At 39.3% G+C, this 21,326-nt stretch overlaps 2 protein-coding genes across 6 annotated transcripts in view; one reads left to right on the top strand and one right to left on the bottom strand.

The window, feature by feature from the left end:
- esyt2b (extended synaptotagmin-like protein 2b) overlaps positions 1 to 7,808 on the bottom strand; it is a 31,847-nt gene extending 24,039 nt beyond the window's left edge. For all 3 annotated transcript variants that reach the window (XM_035619713.2, XM_035619714.2, XM_035619715.2), the window contains exons 1-4: positions 7,068 to 7,808; positions 1,454 to 1,495; positions 799 to 933; positions 62 to 138 (exon numbers count right to left, since the gene is read on the bottom strand). In XM_035619713.2, the coding sequence (XP_035475606.2) occupies positions 62 to 138; positions 799 to 933; positions 1,454 to 1,495; positions 7,068 to 7,475 (662 nt within the window). In that variant the 5' untranslated portion in view covers positions 7,476 to 7,808. The remainder of the gene's footprint in view (positions 1 to 61; positions 139 to 798; positions 934 to 1,453; positions 1,496 to 7,067) is intronic.
- A 287-nt stretch (positions 7,809 to 8,095) lies between these two features.
- On the top strand, positions 8,096 to 20,429 carry dync2i1 (dynein 2 intermediate chain 1). Of its 3 annotated transcripts, XM_035619542.1 has the most exons (23): positions 8,096 to 8,233; positions 9,034 to 9,087; positions 9,207 to 9,849; positions 9,942 to 10,009; positions 10,164 to 10,442; positions 11,105 to 11,149; positions 11,323 to 11,328; positions 11,482 to 11,713; positions 11,835 to 11,937; positions 12,139 to 12,268; positions 12,384 to 12,495; positions 12,579 to 12,670; positions 14,338 to 14,467; positions 14,623 to 14,795; positions 15,199 to 15,361; positions 16,824 to 16,937; positions 17,058 to 17,119; positions 17,783 to 17,834; positions 17,924 to 17,984; positions 18,303 to 18,402; positions 18,514 to 18,645; positions 18,891 to 19,114; positions 19,203 to 20,429. In XM_035619542.1, the coding sequence occupies exons 1-23, from the start codon at positions 8,219 to 8,221 to the stop codon at positions 19,372 to 19,374; spliced, it is 3,162 nt and encodes a 1,053-aa protein (XP_035475435.1). In that variant the 5' UTR covers positions 8,096 to 8,218; the 3' UTR covers positions 19,375 to 20,429. The 3 variants fall into 3 exon arrangements, with proteins under 3 accessions (XP_035475435.1, XP_035475436.1, XP_035475437.1); XM_035619543.1 differs by lacking the exon at positions 11,323 to 11,328; XM_035619544.2 differs by lacking the exons at positions 8,096 to 8,233; positions 9,034 to 9,087; positions 9,942 to 10,009 and having other exon boundaries at positions 9,615 to 9,849.
- The last annotated feature ends 897 nt before the right edge of the window (positions 20,430 to 21,326 follow it).

Here is a 21,326-nt window from a genome sequence, read left to right as displayed (position 1 = left end):
CCCATCAATGTTGTCACAGCTAGTAACAACAATCATTTAAACAGAGTTTTGATTGGCTCACCTTATCTGTAGGTCCATGATGATCTGTCGCTTATCCACGTTCTCTGAATAAACCTTGACCCCGTTGACCCTCAGGGGCTATACCGGAACAGACAAAAAAACATTATGGCAACTGCAACCATCCAGTCCATTTGTCCAGCCCACGTTGTTAGCACAAGGTCGGCCCCTCTGCTGACCTCACATGGAAACTATTTATGAAACAAGCACATGGTCAGCATGTATATATGTTCAAATTCAAGCTCCCACACACCCGCGCCAGCTGTCCCAATGGCACCTGCTGCCTGACTAGTAGTCTGTTTTGCCACTGGAACAACATGTGACAAGCTGCATGGTGGTGTAGTGGGTAGCAACTTCGCCTTACAGCAAGAAGGTTCTGGGTTCGAATCCCGGTTCAAACCAACCTTTCTGTGTGGAGTTTCCATGTTCTCCCCGTGTATGCATGGGTTCTCTCCTGGCTTCCTCCCATAGTCCAAAGACATGCAGAATGGGGTTAGGTAAATTGGCTGTAGAGAGTTTCTAAAATCTAGTGAATGATTTTAGATTCTAAAAATCTAAATCTAAAATGTGAGAGTGAATGGTTGTTTGTCGCTGTGATAAGCTGGCGACCTGTCCAGGGTGTCCAGGACTCTCGTCCAATGTTAGCTGGGAGGCTCCAGCCCACCCGTGACCCTTAAATGGATAAAGTGGACAACATAAGATCACTGTGAACACCATGCAGGAACACTGAGGGGTGCTCACTTTGTCTCCTATGTCAATTTTGCTGAAGCAGAAGGTGCTGAGGTGGGAGTTGGACTCCTTCACCGCCGGTTCGATCGTCTCGTGGAAGAGTTTCTCCACAAACTGGCAGATGTAGGGCCACATCTGTTTCACTGTCTGAGGGGATACAGGAGGAGCACTGAACTTCAGAGATAAATTATAGTAGACTTTTGATGATGATAACTAAGTACTGGTTCTCTTTTGCACAATGAAATTATTCAAAGGGTCATGTACTTGTGCATTTCATGATACTGTAAGATGCTTCATGGTATACAGATGTCAGAACATCAAGCTTATTTTCACTGCTTCATACAGGTACATCTCTCACAATTTGAACAATATAGTTAAAAGTAAAATCTTGTCAGACTCAAATTAAACTCAAATTAAATTTTGATGCCTGCATACTGATGAGGGCTTTCAAATTTACATCCAGGTTGGTTCCATGGGGATTCACAAGGGTTAATGCATTTTACTGTGCCAGAGAAACAGGGCTGCATGTTAACTCAAGTGTGCTGCAGTGTAAAGTGCTGCAACATTCACAGTCCCAGTGGGAAGAACAGAGAGGCAGCAGACATCCTATTTACTCCAGTTTTCATTCAAGCAAACAAATGCAAGTGACAGCCGCTCAATTCTTTACCTTGTTTAGCCACTCCACTCGCTCTACATCTGGGAAGTGCACCTACGATGGAGAAAACAGAGGAGATAATCACTATGTTGGTTTCAATAACTGTAATCATGCAAGTGCTACATACTGTTTAATCTATGTGGTGAGATTTTTTTTCCCCCACTAATTATCTGACTTTAACTTGTACGTTCAAAGTTTCTGTGTGATGAGTAAAATTAAAAGCTTGCATTTGATTGTCAATTTTTATAAACTTGCATTTAAATGAGTGAAATTATTTTTTGGGATGTAATACCAGATGCTTGGGTGCAGAATTGTCCTGATGAAAACCAGAAGGTTGATACATTATTATGTTTCCTGAGGACTGAATGTGCAACGGCAGTTTATTGATGTGTATAAATGTGACAAAAAAGGCACTGTAAATAGCAGTATGAATGTGTTTTAATGGAAAACTGCACCATCATTAACACAAGACAGAGTCTACAGCTACACAGCAGCTCTCTGAGACTGTAATTTCACACACCAGTGCTTAGACTTAATGCCAAAATGCTCAATGACGATGCTAACATGTTAGGATACCGATATTTCGACAATTAGCACTAAACAGCTGATGAGAATACCATTAGTTATTAGCAAGTCATAAATCAAAGTACTGGAAAAATTCATACTTTGACCTGATGATAGCACAAAATGAAAATTCTGGGATTCAGGTATTGAAGGTATTACGATTCATCCAAAAATCTGCACCAAGTTTAATCCATACAATAGTTGAACCTTTTTACTTACAAACACAAATGCCAAGTCAGCAGAATCACCTAAATCTAAAGAGATCATGATCTAAAGCATTATGAATGCCTGTGTGAGATTTTATGGCAAAATTGACCACTACACTACCGGAAATCATTTCTTCCTCGCTGCTCCAAAACAGCAGATGTGCTTGTTTACTGTCTGTGGCAAGTACAATTTATAGAGAGGCAAAGAATAAGTGATTTCTGGTAGTGTAGTTAGCCACAACTAGCGGAAATATCAGCAATTTAATCTAAGGCATTCATTCTCTGTATATATTTGTTTTTCAAAGGGTTTAACCTGAGACAGGCCAAACAACAATGATATCAATCATTAATTCCATACAGGTTAGTTGCTAACAGGTGTTAAAATAAGTTACATATGTTATTTTTCTAATTACACTGGTATCAGATTGGTACTCGGTATCGGCTGATATGCAAAGTCCAGGTTTTGGTATCGGGAAGTTAAAAATGGTATGTCTTTATTGATTGTATGACCTTTCTATTATCATCATCAGCTGGTATACCATAACTGACATCAGATCAGTAAAAACAATACAATTGTACAATTTTCCTCACATGTTGAGTGTGAGCAAAGCGCTCTTGTGTTATTTGTGTTATGAGGCTAATGTCTCTGAACGACCAAACTACATCAGGCATTGATTTAACATGAGCTAAAGGAAATGCCTGGAATAAAGTCAATAACAGGCACAAAGGTGTGCAACCAACACCTTAATAAACAAGGCTGCCAATTCAGGGCATTTATTCACTTCAACAGATGAAGATGAAGATGAAGTGATGCAAACCGCTGGAGTGCTGGTGAGATATGACACTCGCTGCGACAGCTACAGGAGACAGCACTTCTCCTCATGGAGGCCGCAAAAGTGCTTATCAAGCATTTATGTCATGGTGGATAAAGTTTTGACAAGAGCAAGAAGATGGGGAGCACAAAGTTCAAGTTAGTATGACAGAATCAGGCATACAGTTCTAATGTGAGGTGAAAATAATACAGTTCTCTCGACCCTGACACTAGTAAGACTTCATTATATCACCTGACACTTTGACCTTATTCAGAAAATAGGTGACGCGATGTAGGATTCACCAAACAGGAAATGTGTTTGTAAGTGTCGCCCAAGAAAAAAACAAGAAAATGAGAGCAAAGCATCTTAGTTATTAAGATCCAGCCACTGTTGCTGTGGTGGTGCTACACTGAAGAGTAATTCAGGTGTTTGTCCTGAAAGTAAAAAATTAACAGTCGAGTCAACTTAAATAGTTAATTAGGCTCCTAAAAAGACCAGATCCCTAAACAAGGCAGACACAGTATCTGAATCAGCTGACATATACAGTTGCATCTCTTTTTCTGACACACAATGCTTACCTCTAAAACTTACATCTCGAAAGTCACACTGACAGAAATGCAATAACAGCGCTACTACAATTCAGACAATCTGACTCCACCAAAAAAAAAAAAACTTTCAGTATAGTTGCAAAGCCTTTCTTAAACTTTGCCACTTGTGACACACAGAAATGAAAATTTCTCTGCACAAATGAATTGTGAGAGGTGTGGTAGAAAGAACAACTATTTTGAATACAATAGAAAATGTATTGCTGGTGTTCTACGTATGATGCATGTAATACCATCATGCATTTAATTTATTATTTAAGATTGATGATAATAGAATAGAGACATTTGACCCGTTATTTTCTTTGTCATTTTCAACCTTTTTTGATAGTATATGATGTATCAAAGAACACCTTCTTTACCTTATCATTTGGATGGCAGTGTGTTTCATTCAACTACTGAACTAATATCTGTGGTCCACTGATTGCATTATTAAGCCAGCATCTACTGTTTAATGGTATATACCCCCAGTTGCCACTTTCTCAGATGAAAGATAATAATCTTCCGTTTTGAATGACACTGTCAGAAATGTACAGTATAGATTTCTGCCTCCGTAGTAAACGTATAGTTGAAATAACATCTCTCTGAAAGCTTTAACTAAAACTGGCCATATACATGTAGAATTAGGGGTAAATATTTTGCATTAGATTGCACTACACTGCATAGGTGTGTCAAATAAAATAGCTAAGGAGTGTACTGTGTTAGGAACTGTTTAATGCTTGCACATATACCTGATAAAGGTTAAGCAGACTACAGTGTTGTAAATTATATAAATGTACCAGAAGCTATAGTTTCATTTGTATTCCTGTGCGACATTAAACTAAAAAAAAGAACACAATTTAGTATAAATATCTGCCACACCAGCCAGGCAATGACTCACCTTGGATGAATACAGCTAAGGATTTAAACCTGAACAAGGAGGAGTGCAATTTGGCAAACAACATTTGGGAAAGGGAGCAGGGCAATAAAAAAGGTTTTGTGGAAGCAATACCATCTCTGTCAAATCTCATTTGCCTAGTGGGGAGAAACTGGCCCACAGCGCCAAGATTTAGGAGTTATAACTCTTACACGTGAAAATCTCCACTTCCAATGACAGCACCAATATGTGCCCAGCTTGTCAGTCTAAAGTATATTGGTCATTCATTGTGAAGCCCTGGATTGCGTTGTCTAATTTCCTGTGATGAATGCACAGCCACTCTCCGTATGACTCATGATATATGTAAAGTAGTGTTTGACTTACTTTGTCTCCTATAAACCAGGGACTAGAAACAGGGGTGGGCCGAGGTCATTTAATGATGCCTCTTTCTTCTAAATTAGATACTTTTGCTCTCCCCCATTTAATAGCCTCAGTGCATACGCAGCCATGTGTCAGCAGAATAAGCTTTTAGCTGTTCTCATAACACAAGACTGCATTGAACATCACATTCTAGTTAGGCTGTTAATCTGGGATGAGTCTGAGTAAAACAAAAGTTTGTTTGATGAGTTAAGCAGCTGAGACTTGAAGCTCATTCAAATGTGCGGTTCAGTTGAGCTGTGTTTTGTCCTTGGATACCACTAAATAAAATGCAATCTAACCATTCGCTCAGTGATTGGAACCCAGAGACTTTATTTGAAATTAAATCTTCCAATTTCTCTCAGATTTTCTACCCAAAGCTTACAAATTGCACTAAAAAAATTAGATACGGTTCATCACTGAACATCCCGTACAGTTAACTTAAGTAGAAGTCAGCAGGTATTCTAAAGATGGATCATTTAATCAATAAATTGATCTATGGATCAATTTGATTTTAATTGATCTATGGATCTATTTATAGAATATAAATTCATGTTTTCTAATCATTGTATAAGCTCTTCGTGTCCGATCCGATTCCGATCCTGCAACCATGAGTATCTGGCAATACCCATCTGATACTATTCTGATGGCAATACCCATCTGATACTATTCTGATACGATCTTTTGATGTGTTAAGCAGCTGAGACTTTAAGCTCATTCAAATGTGCAGTTCAGTTGAGCTGTGTTTTGTCCTTGGATACCACTGAATAAAATGCAATCTAACCATTCACTCAGTGATTGGACCCCAGAGACTTTATTTGAAATTAAATCTTCCAATTCTCTCAGATTTTCTACCCAAAGCTTACAAATTGCACTAAAAAAATTAGATACGGTTTATCACTGAACATCCAAGTCAGCAGGTATTCTAAAAGATGGATCGTTTAATCAATAAATTGATCTATGGATCAATTTGATTTGAATTGATCTATGGATCCATTTATAGAATATAAATTCATATTTTATAATCATTGTATAAGCTCTTCGTGTCCGATCCGATTCCGATCCTGCAACCATGAGTATCTGGCAATACCCATCTGATACTATTCTGATACGATCTTTTCCCCACTCGTAAAATAATATGTTAATAATGCAATGTTCAGGATGCACTTTGCCTAACCTAGTCATCTAAAACCTCATGCTCAACTGTAAAACAAACAAGAGGGCCTTCGCCAGCGGCACTCGGGCCCTAATAATCAACTCCCCTAAAGGAAGACATACATAGCCAGCAACATAACTGAGTTATGGAATTCTGCTGTTTTATATCTCACAGAACTTTTGGCAGAATGGTTTATGGTCAGCACCGTTCAAACAAGTAATAAACAAATTGAACTGTAAACTGTTAATTAAATAATAATAAATGAACATAAAAATATGATGCCAGAATGTCGTTCAAGGCTAAGTAGATACGTAAATAGGCATTTATTAGGTATGTTTTACCATTCTTATTTCTTCCGATATCCGATCCAGTCATTTTGCCCAATATTGCCCTGATACCAATATGAAATATTGGATTGGGCCATCCCTAGTAAGTATCATACTAATACTACAACACAATATATTTGTTTTGATAATCAAATTGTTGTATTATTATATGAGGTGTATTTTTATATTGGGTAGCATTTTATTAAATGCAACCCATGTTATCTCGTTGATTTACATACTGGGGCTTCTGAGAAGGTCCCAGTTAAATCCTAACCACTAAACTATTAACCCTGGCGATGAAAAGTCAAGAGCCCCGGTGTTATCGAAGACTTTTGCCAAGATAGTGTCGCTGAAATAGAGTGAGTGAACAGACAGATAGCAGTCTGAATCCCAAAATAACAGGGACGCTGTGGGCATGTTTCATTCCCAGCGTGGTGTCTGGTTCCCCATTGTACCCTGCTGTATTTAGACTGGGGCTCAGTCTAATGTCACTGCTGGGAGGAACAGCTGCTCCATCGTAGCTTTACAGCTCAACTCTGCTCCTCCTGCTCTTGGCAGCTGATTCCCCCCCCCCCCCCCGGCAACTCAAAAGTATCTTTCACAGAAATACCTCACACAGGCTCAGAAAACAGCTGATATGCGCCCGTGGACAGTATTTCCTCTGCTGTGTTCCACAGGGACACTTACCCACGGTGGTAAATCCGAGGTCGTAAGACTCTGCTTGACACTTCTCTCCTCATGCTCAAAGAAAGCCAGAGCTCGGCTCAGTCGGCTGTGCTTCCCTCCCGTGTTCCTCCTCCACCAGAACAAGATAGCAAGTCCCATCAACAGCCAGCTGAAGCTGAACTCAAAATAGCCCAGGGCGTAAATTGGAAAAATAAGAACAAATGTTTTAGCAAAGTCAACCCATGTCTGCGTCAGCTCGCTGGTCGAGGACACCGGGGTGTCATCCGGTATGTTCCCCGCTGAGAGATGGGCAAAGTTGTCGCTGGGCTGAGCAGGGCTCGGCGCAATATGTCCATTTTCTTTGGATGACGCGGGGCTCGTACTGGGTGAGTGGGCTCCTCGCACGGCTGTCATGCTGTCTCTCGACATGCTTTGGTGTCCCGGAGTTCAAACTGTTAAACGGGGGATACGGTCTTGTGACTCGGTTCCCATGTGCGAAGGCACCGGAGCGGTGACGATCCTGTTCTCACGTTAGCTCACCTGCACACCAGCCCATTGCATGCAGGGGAATCGCTGGCATTGGCCACTTTAGTTTAGGCTTCGACTACAAGCAAAAAAAATGAACTCCCTTGTTCAAATGAGTCTGCTGAGCCGGTCCAGATCACAGTCAGTCTGTCTCCATACGGGGAAAGAATGATCATTTCCAAAAACGCACTGGCCCCCTGTGCTGTGAGCTCCCAGGTGCACACGGAGCTGAAAAGAAAAAAGAATGAAGAATACCGCCATCTGGTGCTCAGTGGCGGCAAACCAGCTTGAAATAATACATTGTAGCAACAACGTCGAAGTGCATTAGAAATTGCTCTTCTTAAACAACATATGAGAAAACAAATGTATGTAACTTGTCGTCAAACAATATGATAATTATATATATATATATACAATTTTTAAGTACTAAGGAGTTGCCATGGCAACTGGGTGTTGATTCCAGCGACTGCTCGGCTATCAACTAAAAAGCCTGTTGTCAGGCCGAAGGGAAGCGATCGCCTTGGTTCCGACAGACTGCGCGTGCGCGCCGCGAAAGAGCTATACCATCATGGCGGCGTCAGTACAAAAATATGAGCTAGTTTTCAGTGATTGAAAACACTCCAGCTATTAATAACACAGATGAGAACATGCATAACGAAAAGGTAAGTGCTTCATCTTTGTTAGGCTTTGAGGGCTATAGTCGGGAAGTGTTTTTCAGTAGAACGTGTCGTGTCCGCTGTGGTAACGTTGTAGTACGGTGTCTCCCTGTTTGATTTGGTGTCCTTAAGAGTCTTAATCAGTAGTGTAGTGGAAGGTATACGCAAATTATTTTTTCAATCGACATAACGTTTATCCAGTTCTATATCGCCTCTGAAGCGTATCATTAAGCCAACTTTTTTCCCCGGATAGCGGAAAAATGACCCGCCATACTCTGTCTCGGATTGGCTAGTACTCGTTGTGTGTGAAGTTTGGTAAGACGAGGAGTGGTTATTGGTTAGAGTTATTATGAGAATATCAGAGTCCACCAGTCAGAGGCAGAGTAGGGTGGGCCATGCCTTCGTTTGCTTTCTTGTGACTTATTACACCCTAACGCAGGTAAATATGGACTTTAGTTAAATTCATGCACGAAGCGAACTACACAAACAAAGATCTCGTTTCAGCAGAAACAACCTTGTGCCGCTACATTGGTGCTGCCATCATTTCAAAAATGAGCTAGTTTTAAGTGACTGAAAACAGTCCAGCTGTTAATAACACAGATGAGAACATGCATAGTGGAAAGGTAAGTGCTTCATCTTTGTTCTTAGCTTTGCAGGCTATAGTCGGGAAGTGTTTTTCAGTTGAAAGTGTTGTGTCCGCTTTGGTAACTACTTGTTAAACGTTGTCGCACGGTGTCTTACTGTTTCTTATGTGTTTGATATGGTGTCCTGAAGATATATTTTTTACTAGATAATGTTTTATTTAGAAAATAACCAAAGAAGACACATGGAGACCAGCTGACCTGAGAAGACATATCAGGGTAAGTTTTTGAGAGTTAAAAGCACAGCAGAATGGATTTCTGAATTTCTAATAACAATGTGAATACATCACAAGCTTATATCAAAGTGACACTACTTGTTTTATTTTTTCATTTCTTAGGAGGGCGAACAAGGTGATGAAAATGTCAGGAGGCGAGATGACAGTGAGAGAAAGCACCGTGGTGGAGAATCTTTGGAGAGACGCCCCAGAGACCCAGAGAGGGAGTCCAGACGAGAAAGAGACAAGCACAGGGAAAGTACAAGAGAGAGAAGAGATGTAGATAGAAAAGAAAGATCTTTTGAGCTAAGTAAACATGCCTCACAGGACAGAAGAGGTGATAAGGAAAGGGACAAGGAGAGGAAAAAGGAAACGGACAGACTGGGGGATGGAGATATGTACAGTGATGATAACAGAGATAATGGGGACAAAAAAAGGGAAAGAGAGGACAAGCATGATAGGGAGAGAGAGAAGGAAAGGCACAGAGATAAGGAGAAAGACAGGGTTAGCGATAGAGAGAGACGCAATGGGGAGGACAGGGACAAAAAGAGAGAAGAGAGGGACAAGGAAAGAAGTAGGGAAGAATATCACAGAGAGCACAGGACTGAAAGGGAGAGAAGGCGACATGAGGAAAGTGGAGACAGAGTCAGAGACCAGAGAGAGCGGCATCGGGAGAGAGAGCGACCCAAAGATGGACGTGAAGAAAAGAGGAATGACAAAGGAAGACTTGCAGGCAGGAAGCATTCAGAACAGAAAGATGAAAGCGGTAAAGATACAACAGTGTGTTCATTTATCACGCCATATTTACACGATCAGGGTGTCATAATGTGGTCAATAATTTTAAAATTCTGATTTTAGAGTACAGAGAAGAACACAGAAGACTTACAGAGGAGAGAGAAAGGAAACAAAAAGAGAGAGGATATGGCGTAAGCGTCTTTGTTAATATTGATTATCCATCTCTATTTTGCATTTTAAGAATAGGCAAATAAATCAGTAAATATTTTTTGCAGTATTTGAGATGCATTGTTTACCTGTACTGGTGAGTGTGCTTCTGGTTTCATTGTTCTTCCTACTCACTAGGATCATAAGCCAAAGCATGACAGTGAATCCAGGGAGCACAGAGACTTGAAGAGGTCGGGTGAGGAGGAAAGGCATCATCGTGGTGACAGAGAGCGAGCTGAATGGGACAAACACAAAGAGAGAAAGCACAGAGAGGAAGGACATCAAGAAAGAAAACACAGAGACAGAAGGCACAGAGAAGAAGAGGACCTAGAAAGAATTCACAGAGACAAAGGCACCTCCAAGAAATCAGCCTCTGACAAGAGTCACGGGCACGAGATTAATACAGTCAAAACAGAGGTTAGTAGACCAATAAATTGCTTGTATAACCTTCATAACATTGATGTATTACTATGGGTTCCCTGATGGGTTTTTATGGCTTCCTTCTCCCATCTGTCACTTTTGCCATCCAGGAAGTTGAGATTGTGTCTGAGCACTGGACAACTAATGTGAAAGATATAGGAGACACAGAAGAGCCAATAAGATGTCCAGATTAGTTACTTACAACTTTCAAGGAAATAGAAATCCACCCTTGCATTCATGTGGGCTATTTTTTGTTTGGTGGTGTGGTTTTCTTATTTAATAAAAACCATAAACTTTAAATTACATATAATATTATGCCAGGTACAATGGAGTTCAATCTCCCAGTTATGCTTTGCTTTGCTTTGCTTTCACAAAATTAAACCTGGTTTTAGCTCATACTGCAGCATTTTTTACCAAATTATGAGCTAAAATATAAAAGAATATATATATTTCTGGTTGCAATCACTGGGAACTCTATCTTTGTTTGGTCTGTGAGCCACCTACTATCTGTACTCATTACTGAACTGGTATTTTTCCTTCTTTCAACTTCATCTTGATTAGAAAGTAACATCATACCTAGGAGTTTCTGCCCGCTTCACTGTAGTATTTAAAGTATGTCCTTCATGTATACTTAATGCATTTTCTTATCACATCCCCAGGTTGTCAATGATTTGGCTGACCAGGAGTATGAAGATGATTTTGAGGTAAAAAAACAACAAAACAACAACAAAAATGTATCTTATTATGAAAAAGAATACATGCTGTTTCATTAATTTATATTGTTATTTTATCTTCTGTTTATTTTTAATTTAAAAAAAACATTGATTTACTTATTTTTGTGTTACTTTTGCATGCTGTAATCGATTTACATTCTAAGAAACTGGTGAGTATTCAGAGCTTACTACTAAGCACGAGTGCATCCATTTTATCCTTAAAATATGTGAACATAATGCTTATTGCATCTTGTTTAATTAAAAAAAATTGCATTAAACATGTTATATGTAAGAAGTGATGGATGTTGTTTCTCTCTTCAAAGGATTATGAGGAAGATTTTGAGGAGCTGGATCAGAGTGAAGATGAAGGTGAGGATGATAAGGAGCCAGTGCTTCCACAAGTGGGAGAAGAAAAAGAGGAAGTTCTGTCCCAAAAGAGAAAGGAGATCGAAGCAATTCAGAGAGCAATGGATGAAGAGAATGAGAGAGTTGGTTCAGCTCAGTTCTCACAAAGTATGAGGAGAGGGGAGGAAGATGGACCTAAATGGTCCAGAGGTACAGTTCTACTTAATGTTTCATCTTCCTTAGAGATATCTTTTAAAACTTGCACTTAATCCTGACGAGATTTGTCTCAAATTATGGGACATATGATGTTTGCTTGCTGCTCTCTGTACAGGGTCTGAAAAGAACCAGAGTCGAGACTCTCATCGTGGGAGGTTTATTGACTTTGTGGCAGCAAAGCAGCGCGAAGTCAGCAAGAAAGTTGCCACAAAACAGAAGTAAGATCACTTTTGAACACTTGTTCATGTTAAATGGACAATGGATCATTGTAATGTGGCTGGATACCCCTAGAACAATCAATATTGTACAAATTTTTTGTGGATGGGGCATTTTGTCCAAGCCCATAGCATAGCATGTGTTCTTTAATTGTGCCTTCAATTTGTTTTTTGGGGGGGGGGTTGTTTTTTTTCTGTTGACAGGAAACGCAGCACAGAGCTGCTTCGATTAATTGATCTGGATTTCTCAATGAAAATCTCCCTGTTAGATCTCCCCCCTGTAAATGAGTATGACATGTATATTCGAACCTTTGGAACTGAAAATACCAAACAGGTCTGTATTTATTCTGTTGTCTCTTTCTTCTCACAGATACCTGTAACCAAACTGTAATAGAGAAAAGAGAAAGAGTCCATGTCAAAATAATACGTGACAACTTCTTCCTTCACAGGCCTATGTTCAATGTAATGAGGATAATGCAGATCGAGATATTCAAACGGAGGAGATAGAGGTGTGTGAGAAGTGGACACAGCATCCTCCAGAGCACAATGGAGCCTGTGGAGGTGAGGAAACGCCAAGATCATTCTCAGATGAACTCAGTGTTTGCATGTCAAGTTCAATAACAGTGTTTATGATGCTTTTACAGATCCAAACCTTTCTCAGGAAGCACGAGAAAAAAACAGTGAAATTAACTATGATTCCCAGCGTCTGGCAGCATTTCTGCATTCAGCCTCACAGGTTATCACTTTACACTTACACAGTGTAAAGAACTTTACACTTCCTTACTCCTTGCATGAAGTCTTTGTGTGTCTGGTACACTTTACTAACTCCCGTTGTATGGTGTTATTTTTGTGTCTCTCTCCTGAGCAAACAATATCGAGTAAAAGTGCACAGGAAAATATATTTTGCAAGCACAAAATTATATTTTGCAAGAGAAATGATTATTTATATTAAAGTATTTTGTTTTAGTGAATACAAATATCTTCTGTGCTCAATAAATGTATTTGTATGTTTAAATAACCCATATTAACGTGCAATAATAACCCCTCTCACTCAGTTTTATTTATGTTCATTCACTGAAAAATACATTGGCTCTGTGCGCTGTGAGACTGTAGCTCGCTCTATCAGTGTCTCGCTCTCTCTCAACCTCTTCCCTCTGTGCTCACTAAAGTTTGCCTGCACTAGGGCTGCAACTTACGATTATTTTCATTATTGATTAATCTGTCATTTATATTCTCGATTAATCGATTAGTTGTTCGGTCCATATAAAGTCATAAAATGGTGAGAAATGTGTCGATCATGTTTCGTAAATCCCACAATGATGTTTTGTATTGTCCACACAAAAATATATTTAGTTTACTGTCATAGAGGAGCAAAGAAACCAGAAAAAAATTACTTTTAAGAAGCTGAAGTCAGAGAATTTGACCTTTCTTTCATAAAAACTACTTTAATGATTAATCGATTATCTTAATATTTATTCAGTAGTCGAATACTTATCGATTAATTGTTGCAGCTTTAGCGTGCAAGCTTGCTCAACATAGCACAGGGATTGACCTATCTGCCACAAAATCAACCAATCGGAGAAGGTCAGTCCTGATTGGCTGTTTGGTGTCCAATCACGATGTTTCCACAAGAATAGAGCCCAACGGGTTCCAGAAGTGAAAATCCCATTTATATTCTGAATCAAGCATTTTGATAAGCCATAATGTCGTAACCATCCAAGGTAGACTAAACACGAGCTATGAGATTGTGATACGATGGTATGTGCACCAGTAGAAGCCACAAGTCCGTATGATATCAATCTTGTTTTAAGAAAAACAAGTTTTATTTGGTGTGTTATTGAGAAGTACTACACTAGCAACAAACCCAACCATAAAAGTGTGACAACGATGTCTCTGTATGGTGGAGCTTGCTTTTACCATTGAAATGTTTACCGTACCCTTGAACTTCATGTCGGCTAATGAGTTATGCTGCGTTCCATTGTACTCGGAACACGGGGAAAAACAACCTCCGACTCGGAATAGTGCAATGGAACGGCCATTCAAGTCGGAAATTCAGGCAAAATCCACGTAGACCAAGTCGGTAGAATTTACATAACAGCAATATGGCTGCATAAAGTGTAGTACTACATTATATTCTCACAGAGCCAGAGTTTGTGTAAGTGAACATGAATAAAACTGCATGAGAGAAGTCATTATTGTACATTAATATGGATTATTTAAACATGCAAATACATTTATTGAGCTCAGAATAGATTTAATTTTTTTTGCTTGCATATCATTTGTCTTGCAAAATATAATTTTGTGCTTGCAAAATATATTTTCCTGTGCTTTTTTTCTCAATTTGCTCGCTCAGGAAAGAAACAAAAAAATAAAACCATACCGTTGTGTTGTGACTGAATCAAGGTCATGGTTGTCCTGTTGGAAGAAGATCAAGCTGAGAGAAAATCCCTGAGGAAGTTGAGGACTCAAACAGACACACTGTCTTTCAGCGATGGAAGTTTACAGCTCAACACCAAGTTGCCTTTTCTCTATGGTACAGGCCAGCAAAGTCCTAAAGCACTGTATTCAGTACTTGTTAATTGTACCTTGTGGTTTTATTCGGATGAAGACAATTGTTGTTTAAAATGTACGGTATAAACCAGCACATGAATACACTAACCAGGTGGTTTTTCCTGTTGTCAATCACAGGTCGACAAATCAATCTGCTGCACTTCTCTCAAGTCCAGATGAACACTGTGATGTCAGTCCACACACCAACAACTAAGCCCAGCGCAGTGCGTCTCGACAGCTCCACCATCATCTGCATCTGGAACATCTGGGAGCCATCTAGACCTCAGAAGATCCTTGTCTATGAATCAGAGGTAATATTTTCTGGTTCCTTTTTCAATTATAGCAATGTATGTTGTAATAAATGCTAATAATTTAAGTCAGAATAAAAATGTTACGGCAGGATAAGTACCTGTAGACTTTAACTCTTGACATTATCAAGGGAAGTATCTATTTTCTTATTACAAGTAAATTTAATTGAATGGAGATCTACATTTTTTTAAAGACAATAAGGGTTCAATTCTACAATGAGTTGACAATTTTACCACACAAAACAGTATTTGTCAGGACCTATTGTGCTGCGTGCCTACAAAGTATAACAGTTACAATCAAAGTGGATTCTGCATATTTCGTGATATAAATATCCCAATAAAGGCCAGACTTAAAAGACAACATGCACTGAAACCAATGTGAACTTATTTAACCCCTCTGTCCCAGGTGCAGTGTTGCTGTTTCAGCCCTGGAAAGGCCATATTGGTGTTTGCGGGCACATCAGTTGGCTCTGTTGTGCTGTGGGACCTGAGGGAGCATGCTAGTAACCACTGCCTCCTGAAGATAGGGGAGGATGAATGGTGCTTCAGACAACCTACCTTCTCCACTGGTATGTCTCCAGTGATAGTTATATTCCGTTTATGTATCACTCCCTACTGGAAATACACTACACCGTAGTCATACTAGTTACTGATGGAAATTATTTGTCTTAACTCCTGTCAACATCAGCCCCATCTGACCAACAGTCAAACTGTTCAAATACATGACAATGTAGATAATAAGCACACATTCGCATCACACAGACAGGAGAGGAATAAGCACGTAAATTAGTACTTGCACAACACAGACTGTAATATAGTTCCTACAAAGTGTTAATGCTAAACAGACCACTATTTGTGGAAATAAGTCATATAAATAATATATGGAACCAAAACATATCAAATAGTCATATAAATGACATCTGTGATGATTGAGAAAATTATGCAAAGAATTTCTGTCTCTATTTACCGTTATACTACAAATTATATAATTATAAAAAAGAAGGTGCTGATTTCTCTGAAAATATACCATGTCATTGGTCATGCCAATTTCAGCAACCTTTTATTGTACCATGAACGTGTCTATAGAGATTTTAAAGATTCATTGATCTTTCAAACAGTTGTATTTGTTGCTGAGTGTTTTACACTTTGCACTCACGTTCCAAGAAAATTAGGGCAATATGTGGCGAATATTCTTATTAAGGTGTGAATACCGTCACTATACTGCTATTACTTGACGACTGAAATGCCCTACTATCAGGTCTACCCAAAAACGTTATAAATCAGCTCCAGCTGATTGACCAGGATCAGAATAAAGAGACAACAATACTCCTGTAAGGCCTTACATTGATTACATTGGTTGACTGTCGTTTTCCATTTCGACTTAAAGATTCTCTTACTTGTTTATAAAGCACTTAATATAGTCTTGCACCAGCATACACATCTCACGTGCTTAAAGTGTATGAACCAGTGCAAATCCTTTGGTCCTCTGGCATGGGTCAGTTAGATGTTGCAAAGTGCACGACTTAAACCATTGGTGTGGCAACTTTTAGCTTTTATTCTTCAAGCCACTGGAACATTTTGCCTGAGCACCTGAGAGTTGGCGAAAGTGTTGAAAACTGTAAATGGAAGCTGAAAACCCTTTTTGTTCAGCTTGGTTTTCTCTTAAAGTATGGTTTATAGACACTACTTTTATTTATTCACCTATTTTATTGCATCTGTGCGTTGTAAATGTTATTATATTTTACCTGTCTGTTAATAGTTTTATTATTATAGGTATTATTATTTAATTGTCAGCATTCATCTTTTTTTGCCTTGTTTTTTGCTTATCAGTCAAATGGGAAGCACTTTCAACTGCACTCGACTATTGGAAAGGTGCAATACAAATAAAGTTTGATTGATTGATTGATTGAAACTATGCATAATCATTTAAGACTCCCCCTGCCCTCTCTCTCACTGAATGACCAGAGGCTGAACAGCAGTGATGATTCAGTGTGTGCTGATATGCCCTCTTTTGTCACCTTGTCAACACAGATGCAGTAATGGCTGGCTCAGGACATTTCTCATCTGTGTCGTCTGTAGAGGTTGTCCCCTCCACAGTAGCAGGGGGGCTGAGGCCAGAGGTCCCCCTTTTGGTATCTGAAGAAGGTATGGAATGGTTAACACATTAATTTAAGATCCTTTGTATCATTTTGTGTGTGCCATGTGTTTTTGCCATTCACAGTTGGTCATGTATTTTATTAAGTGTCATTGTGTTTCCTAATCCAGAGTCGTCGGGATTGTCGTTCCAGCTGGCTTCTCTGGATGATATCGGGGTTTTACATTTCTGGGTAGGTTGGACCATAAAATGGATTCCACATATTTTGCCTCTCAACCAGAGATTTTCAAACTGGCAGGAGAGTTAAAGGTTGTGGGACACATGAGAAACTCATACTGCCTGAGATGAAAGGGACAGGCTATTTAAAAAGAAAAAGTCTGCATCATAACTCCGTCAAATCTAAACACACAGACACCACATACATATTTTAAGCTTCAATGTGACTCAAATCTCTGAGGACATTCTTACCTCAGAGTAAGTAAAAAAACACTAAAAATCACAGAAAAAATAAACTATATATCTATATTACAATACACATATAGTTAGTCTGTCAATCAAAAGTTTGTAAAAGGGAACAGCTAATAGCTAATTCTGCATATTTGTGATGGTGTTGATTTGCCAAAAAGTGTAAAACAGGCTAAAAGATGTGGCACAAGGTGAACTGACCCTATGGTATCATAATGCTTTCCATTTATAGTTCGAAAACTTTCAGCATGATTAGATTAAATAAAAGTAAGACCAAGAATAATTGGAGTGACAAATCCATTGGTTACTTTTGGGGGCTTTATTCTTTGACATTATTGAGGCTCAGAGTGACACTCCCCAATCCATTCATATATTTTGGATATGAATGGATAAGCCACGACAGACTTGATTTTCTATCTGTGTCCTGCAGGTGGTAGTGGAACTCCCAAGAGCCAACGAAGCAGGCTCTCCAACAGATCTAGGTACAACTGTCCCATGATTAAACATGTAGTGTGTACTCATCTTTATCACACACATGGCACCAGCTTCAATCTTTCTTTCACTTTTATAGGACTAAGGCCTGGGGGAAAAGTCAAGTTGCTCCACAGCTCCTCCCTCCTCACGGCTGAGAGGTGAGATTTATAAATAGCTTGCGATGCATCCGTCACTCCCAGCCACCGGGCTCAAAATACCCCACAAAGTCTTTGCCCGGTGAAACATAGCTGCTCTGTGGTGGTCATACGATCTCGTTTGTTATGTTCTGTGGGCTGTTGTTTTTTTCACCTCGACATTCGATGGGAACATATTGTATGATCATATATGTGCAGTGTGAATGTGATGCATGGAGTGTCATATTCTAGAGTGGCCCAGTTTGTTTTGGCCTGGGAATGTTGTAACCTTTGACCTCTGGTTTTTGTTATTCCCCCCCTCTTGCTCTTTATGACTCTCAGGGTGTCACCAGGAGATGCAGTGAAAACGGGGCCATTACAGGCTCGTCATTTAAAGTTTCTTCCATCTGACTCCAATCATTTCTTTATTGGCACCAATATGGTGAGCATAGTTTTGTCTGCCATAGAATGATGTATTAGTATGTAAAAATATTCAGAAAATCATGCCCCTGTTTTATAAAGTGACAGTGCATCAATGTCATCTATGTCCAAGGGTCTAGTCAGTCATGGAACAAGTCACGGTTTGAAGGCTGCTCCAAAGTTTTACAGGTTTCAAGAGGCTGAAGTCCAACCTATTGATGTCAGCTCAATCCACTTTTCTCCCTTCAGACAAAACTTGTTCTTGGTGAGAGAGCCTTTATTATTTTTGTTATTACTAAAGAAATAGTACAATATTTTGGTAAATACATATGTGTTGACTATGTTAAATATAAATCTACAGCCAGAAGCTTGTTACCTCAGCTTACCATTAACAGCTGGTCTCTTTGTCCAAAAGTAACATAATCTGCCGACCAGCACCTTTAAAGCTTGAATTCAGATTCTAGTCTAAAGAATATATATGTCCCTTCTTTGCTTTTTCCCTTTATCCAGGTGGGTTGTAGTGATGGCAGCATCAGGTTGCATGCAGTCAGCCAGGAGCAGCCTGTGGCAGAGTGGAGGAACAGTACAGCAGGTGAACCGGTGATCTCACTGCAGTGGGCGCAAACCAGGCCGACAGTCTTCTGTGTGCTCGATGCAGCCTCTAACCTCCACATATGGGACTTGCTGAAAAATGACACAGAGCCTGTGCTCACTGAGAGGATATCTGCGGACAGGTAGCACCAGACACCACACAAGTCATGAAGTTTATGTTTTTCATGTTGTGTTAATATCAGGCGTATGTGTTTCTGTTTCTGTTTTCAGGGTGACAGACATGGCTGTGTTTGGAGACTCAGGAAAACAAAACACATATTCAGGAATAGCCCTCGTACACGAGTCAGGAAAAATAGAGATGCAGTACTTTAAAAGAAATTTTACTCTGCTCATTCCTGCAGAGGAGGTGAAGCTGGAGACTCTGATGACTGAAGCCTTATGAAGAACTGCATCTGAAATGGCTGCATTTAGACTAACGTGTTTGAGTTCATTCAAATGATTTACTGTATTTTTACACCGGTTGCACCAACTGGTCTTTACTAAGACTGGTCTTAACTGCTAAGACCGTCGTAGTTACGACCAGTCTTTAGAATTAAATTAACTTTGGTTGCACCAATCAAACATAAAGGGGCAGTAAGCGATTTTGGAGAAAGCTTTTCTCTCTTTTTTTGTTGTTGTTGTGATTTTACTGCTCTGGCCAGGTCGTGAACCCGCAACCTCAGGTAAGGGAGATCGACGCACTAACCAATAGGCCAAAACCACAGAGTTCCAGCGCCACCCACTAGCAGGTGTCGATGAGTGATGTTTATAAACTGCACTCACTGTTGTGAGGTGCGGTCCGCACCGTTTTTGTTTTTCCGATTTACAGAGCCAGGACTGAGACGAAAACACTGAAAAAAATTTGGCGTAGGCACAGAAGCGACAGCTAGCGGACCATGAGGAAATATTTTCAGATTTTTACAAAACGTGTATTGCTCTAGAATCGCTTACTGCCTCTGTAAGATTATTCTAATCTACGCCTGGTTATAGCGATATATGTTCATGTGAGCGGCCAATTTTTTGCCAATGGACAATGATCCCAGTGATGGTTGATGGTCAGAGTGATCACTATAGCCTATTTATTAATATTAAATTTAATCTGCCCCGCCACACATGTCATCATGTCAGCATAAACATGCAGTTGGTGCAACTGGCCCAGGGGGCCGAAGAGCATCAGTATCAATTTATGAATCTGTTTTTGTCACTGTCACTTTGAATAGTGCATGTTCAATTTGATGTGTCAGGTTTTTCTTTAGAAACTGATGATACATGGCTTGAACAGCAATGAGAGGAATGTGGCGAGATACCAAAGATCCTACACAATTCATTTAATATCCTCCATTAGGATAAATACATAATATTGATGTTTGTTGGTGTAAATATTTATACTTTTTGACTAATAGGAAATATTTGTGGTAACAAGTTACATTTTTGTAAAATAAATTGAGTATATATGTAGTTGTGTTGTTTAAAATTGTTTAATTTTTGTGCAACTGCCTAATTCTATTCACATGACTAAGCCAGGTTTTAAGTACAATGTGCTTAAGCAGGGCTTGAACCAAAGATTTAGAAATACTGATGTCATCAATCCATGTCATTCCTGCTCCATGCAGAAAAAAATTTACCTGACACAAAAAACACTATTTTAAATCTGATATTTCAATTTTGATTTTTTCAGTGAACTTGTAAGTCATAGTATTTGTAGTATGTTAATTTTTAATAAGCAAAGAATAACTTATTTTAAGCTATCAATGCCTTTTCAGATAATCTGGTAACTCAGTTGTTTTTGCAATGGAGTATTTGGCATATTAGCATGGCAAATAATAATACAAGTCTAAAAATTCCTTCATCAGCCTTAACTACAATATAAGCAGATTCAAAATTCCCTGATACAAATACTAGGACATGACTTCAGGGTCTTCGATGGTAGCGACAGAAATGCCTAGGCTACTTGTTTTTCTGGTTGAAAGTTTTTGGTTTTGTTTTTCTGGTTGAAAGTTGTGTGACCTGCAGCCATGGATGTAACCTAGCGACCCGTTGCCTGACAACAAGAACTGGGCTGCCTGAAAGGACCACCTTTTAACTTTCAGCAGAGTAGTTTAGTTCATGGTAACTGCAAAGTTAATACCACATTTATAGATTAAATACCAAGACCGGATCCTGGATCATAACTACTTGTTGCTCGAAGGAAACCGTACGTCGTTAAGACTCATATCTAACGTCAAATCTTCAGCTTTAGGGCCTTAAAATAAAGTGAAAGGTGAGAATAACGCTATATAGTAACTTGAGGAGAAGCAGAATTTAAGGAATTTTTGTTTGCTCTATGACTATCTTATAATGCTGACTTAAAACAAT

Source organism: Scophthalmus maximus, chromosome 21 (genome assembly GCF_022379125.1).
Source record: "Scophthalmus maximus strain ysfricsl-2021 chromosome 21, ASM2237912v1, whole genome shotgun sequence".
NCBI lineage: Eukaryota > Metazoa > Chordata > Actinopteri > Pleuronectiformes > Scophthalmidae > Scophthalmus > Scophthalmus maximus.
The sequence above is the reverse complement of the archived record's forward strand: the minus strand, read 5'-3'. Positions and strand labels throughout refer to the sequence as shown.

Bases quoted from the DNA above. Each gene is read 5' to 3' on its own strand.
- dync2i1 (XM_035619542.1), top strand. The intron at 12,496-12,578 runs GTGAGGAAACGC...ATGCTTTTACAG, and splicing joins GCACAATGGAGCCTGTGGAG to ATCCAAACCTTTCTCAGGAA. The intron at 18,646-18,890 runs GTGAGAGAGCCT...CCCTTTATCCAG, and splicing joins TCAGACAAAACTTGTTCTTG to GTGGGTTGTAGTGATGGCAG.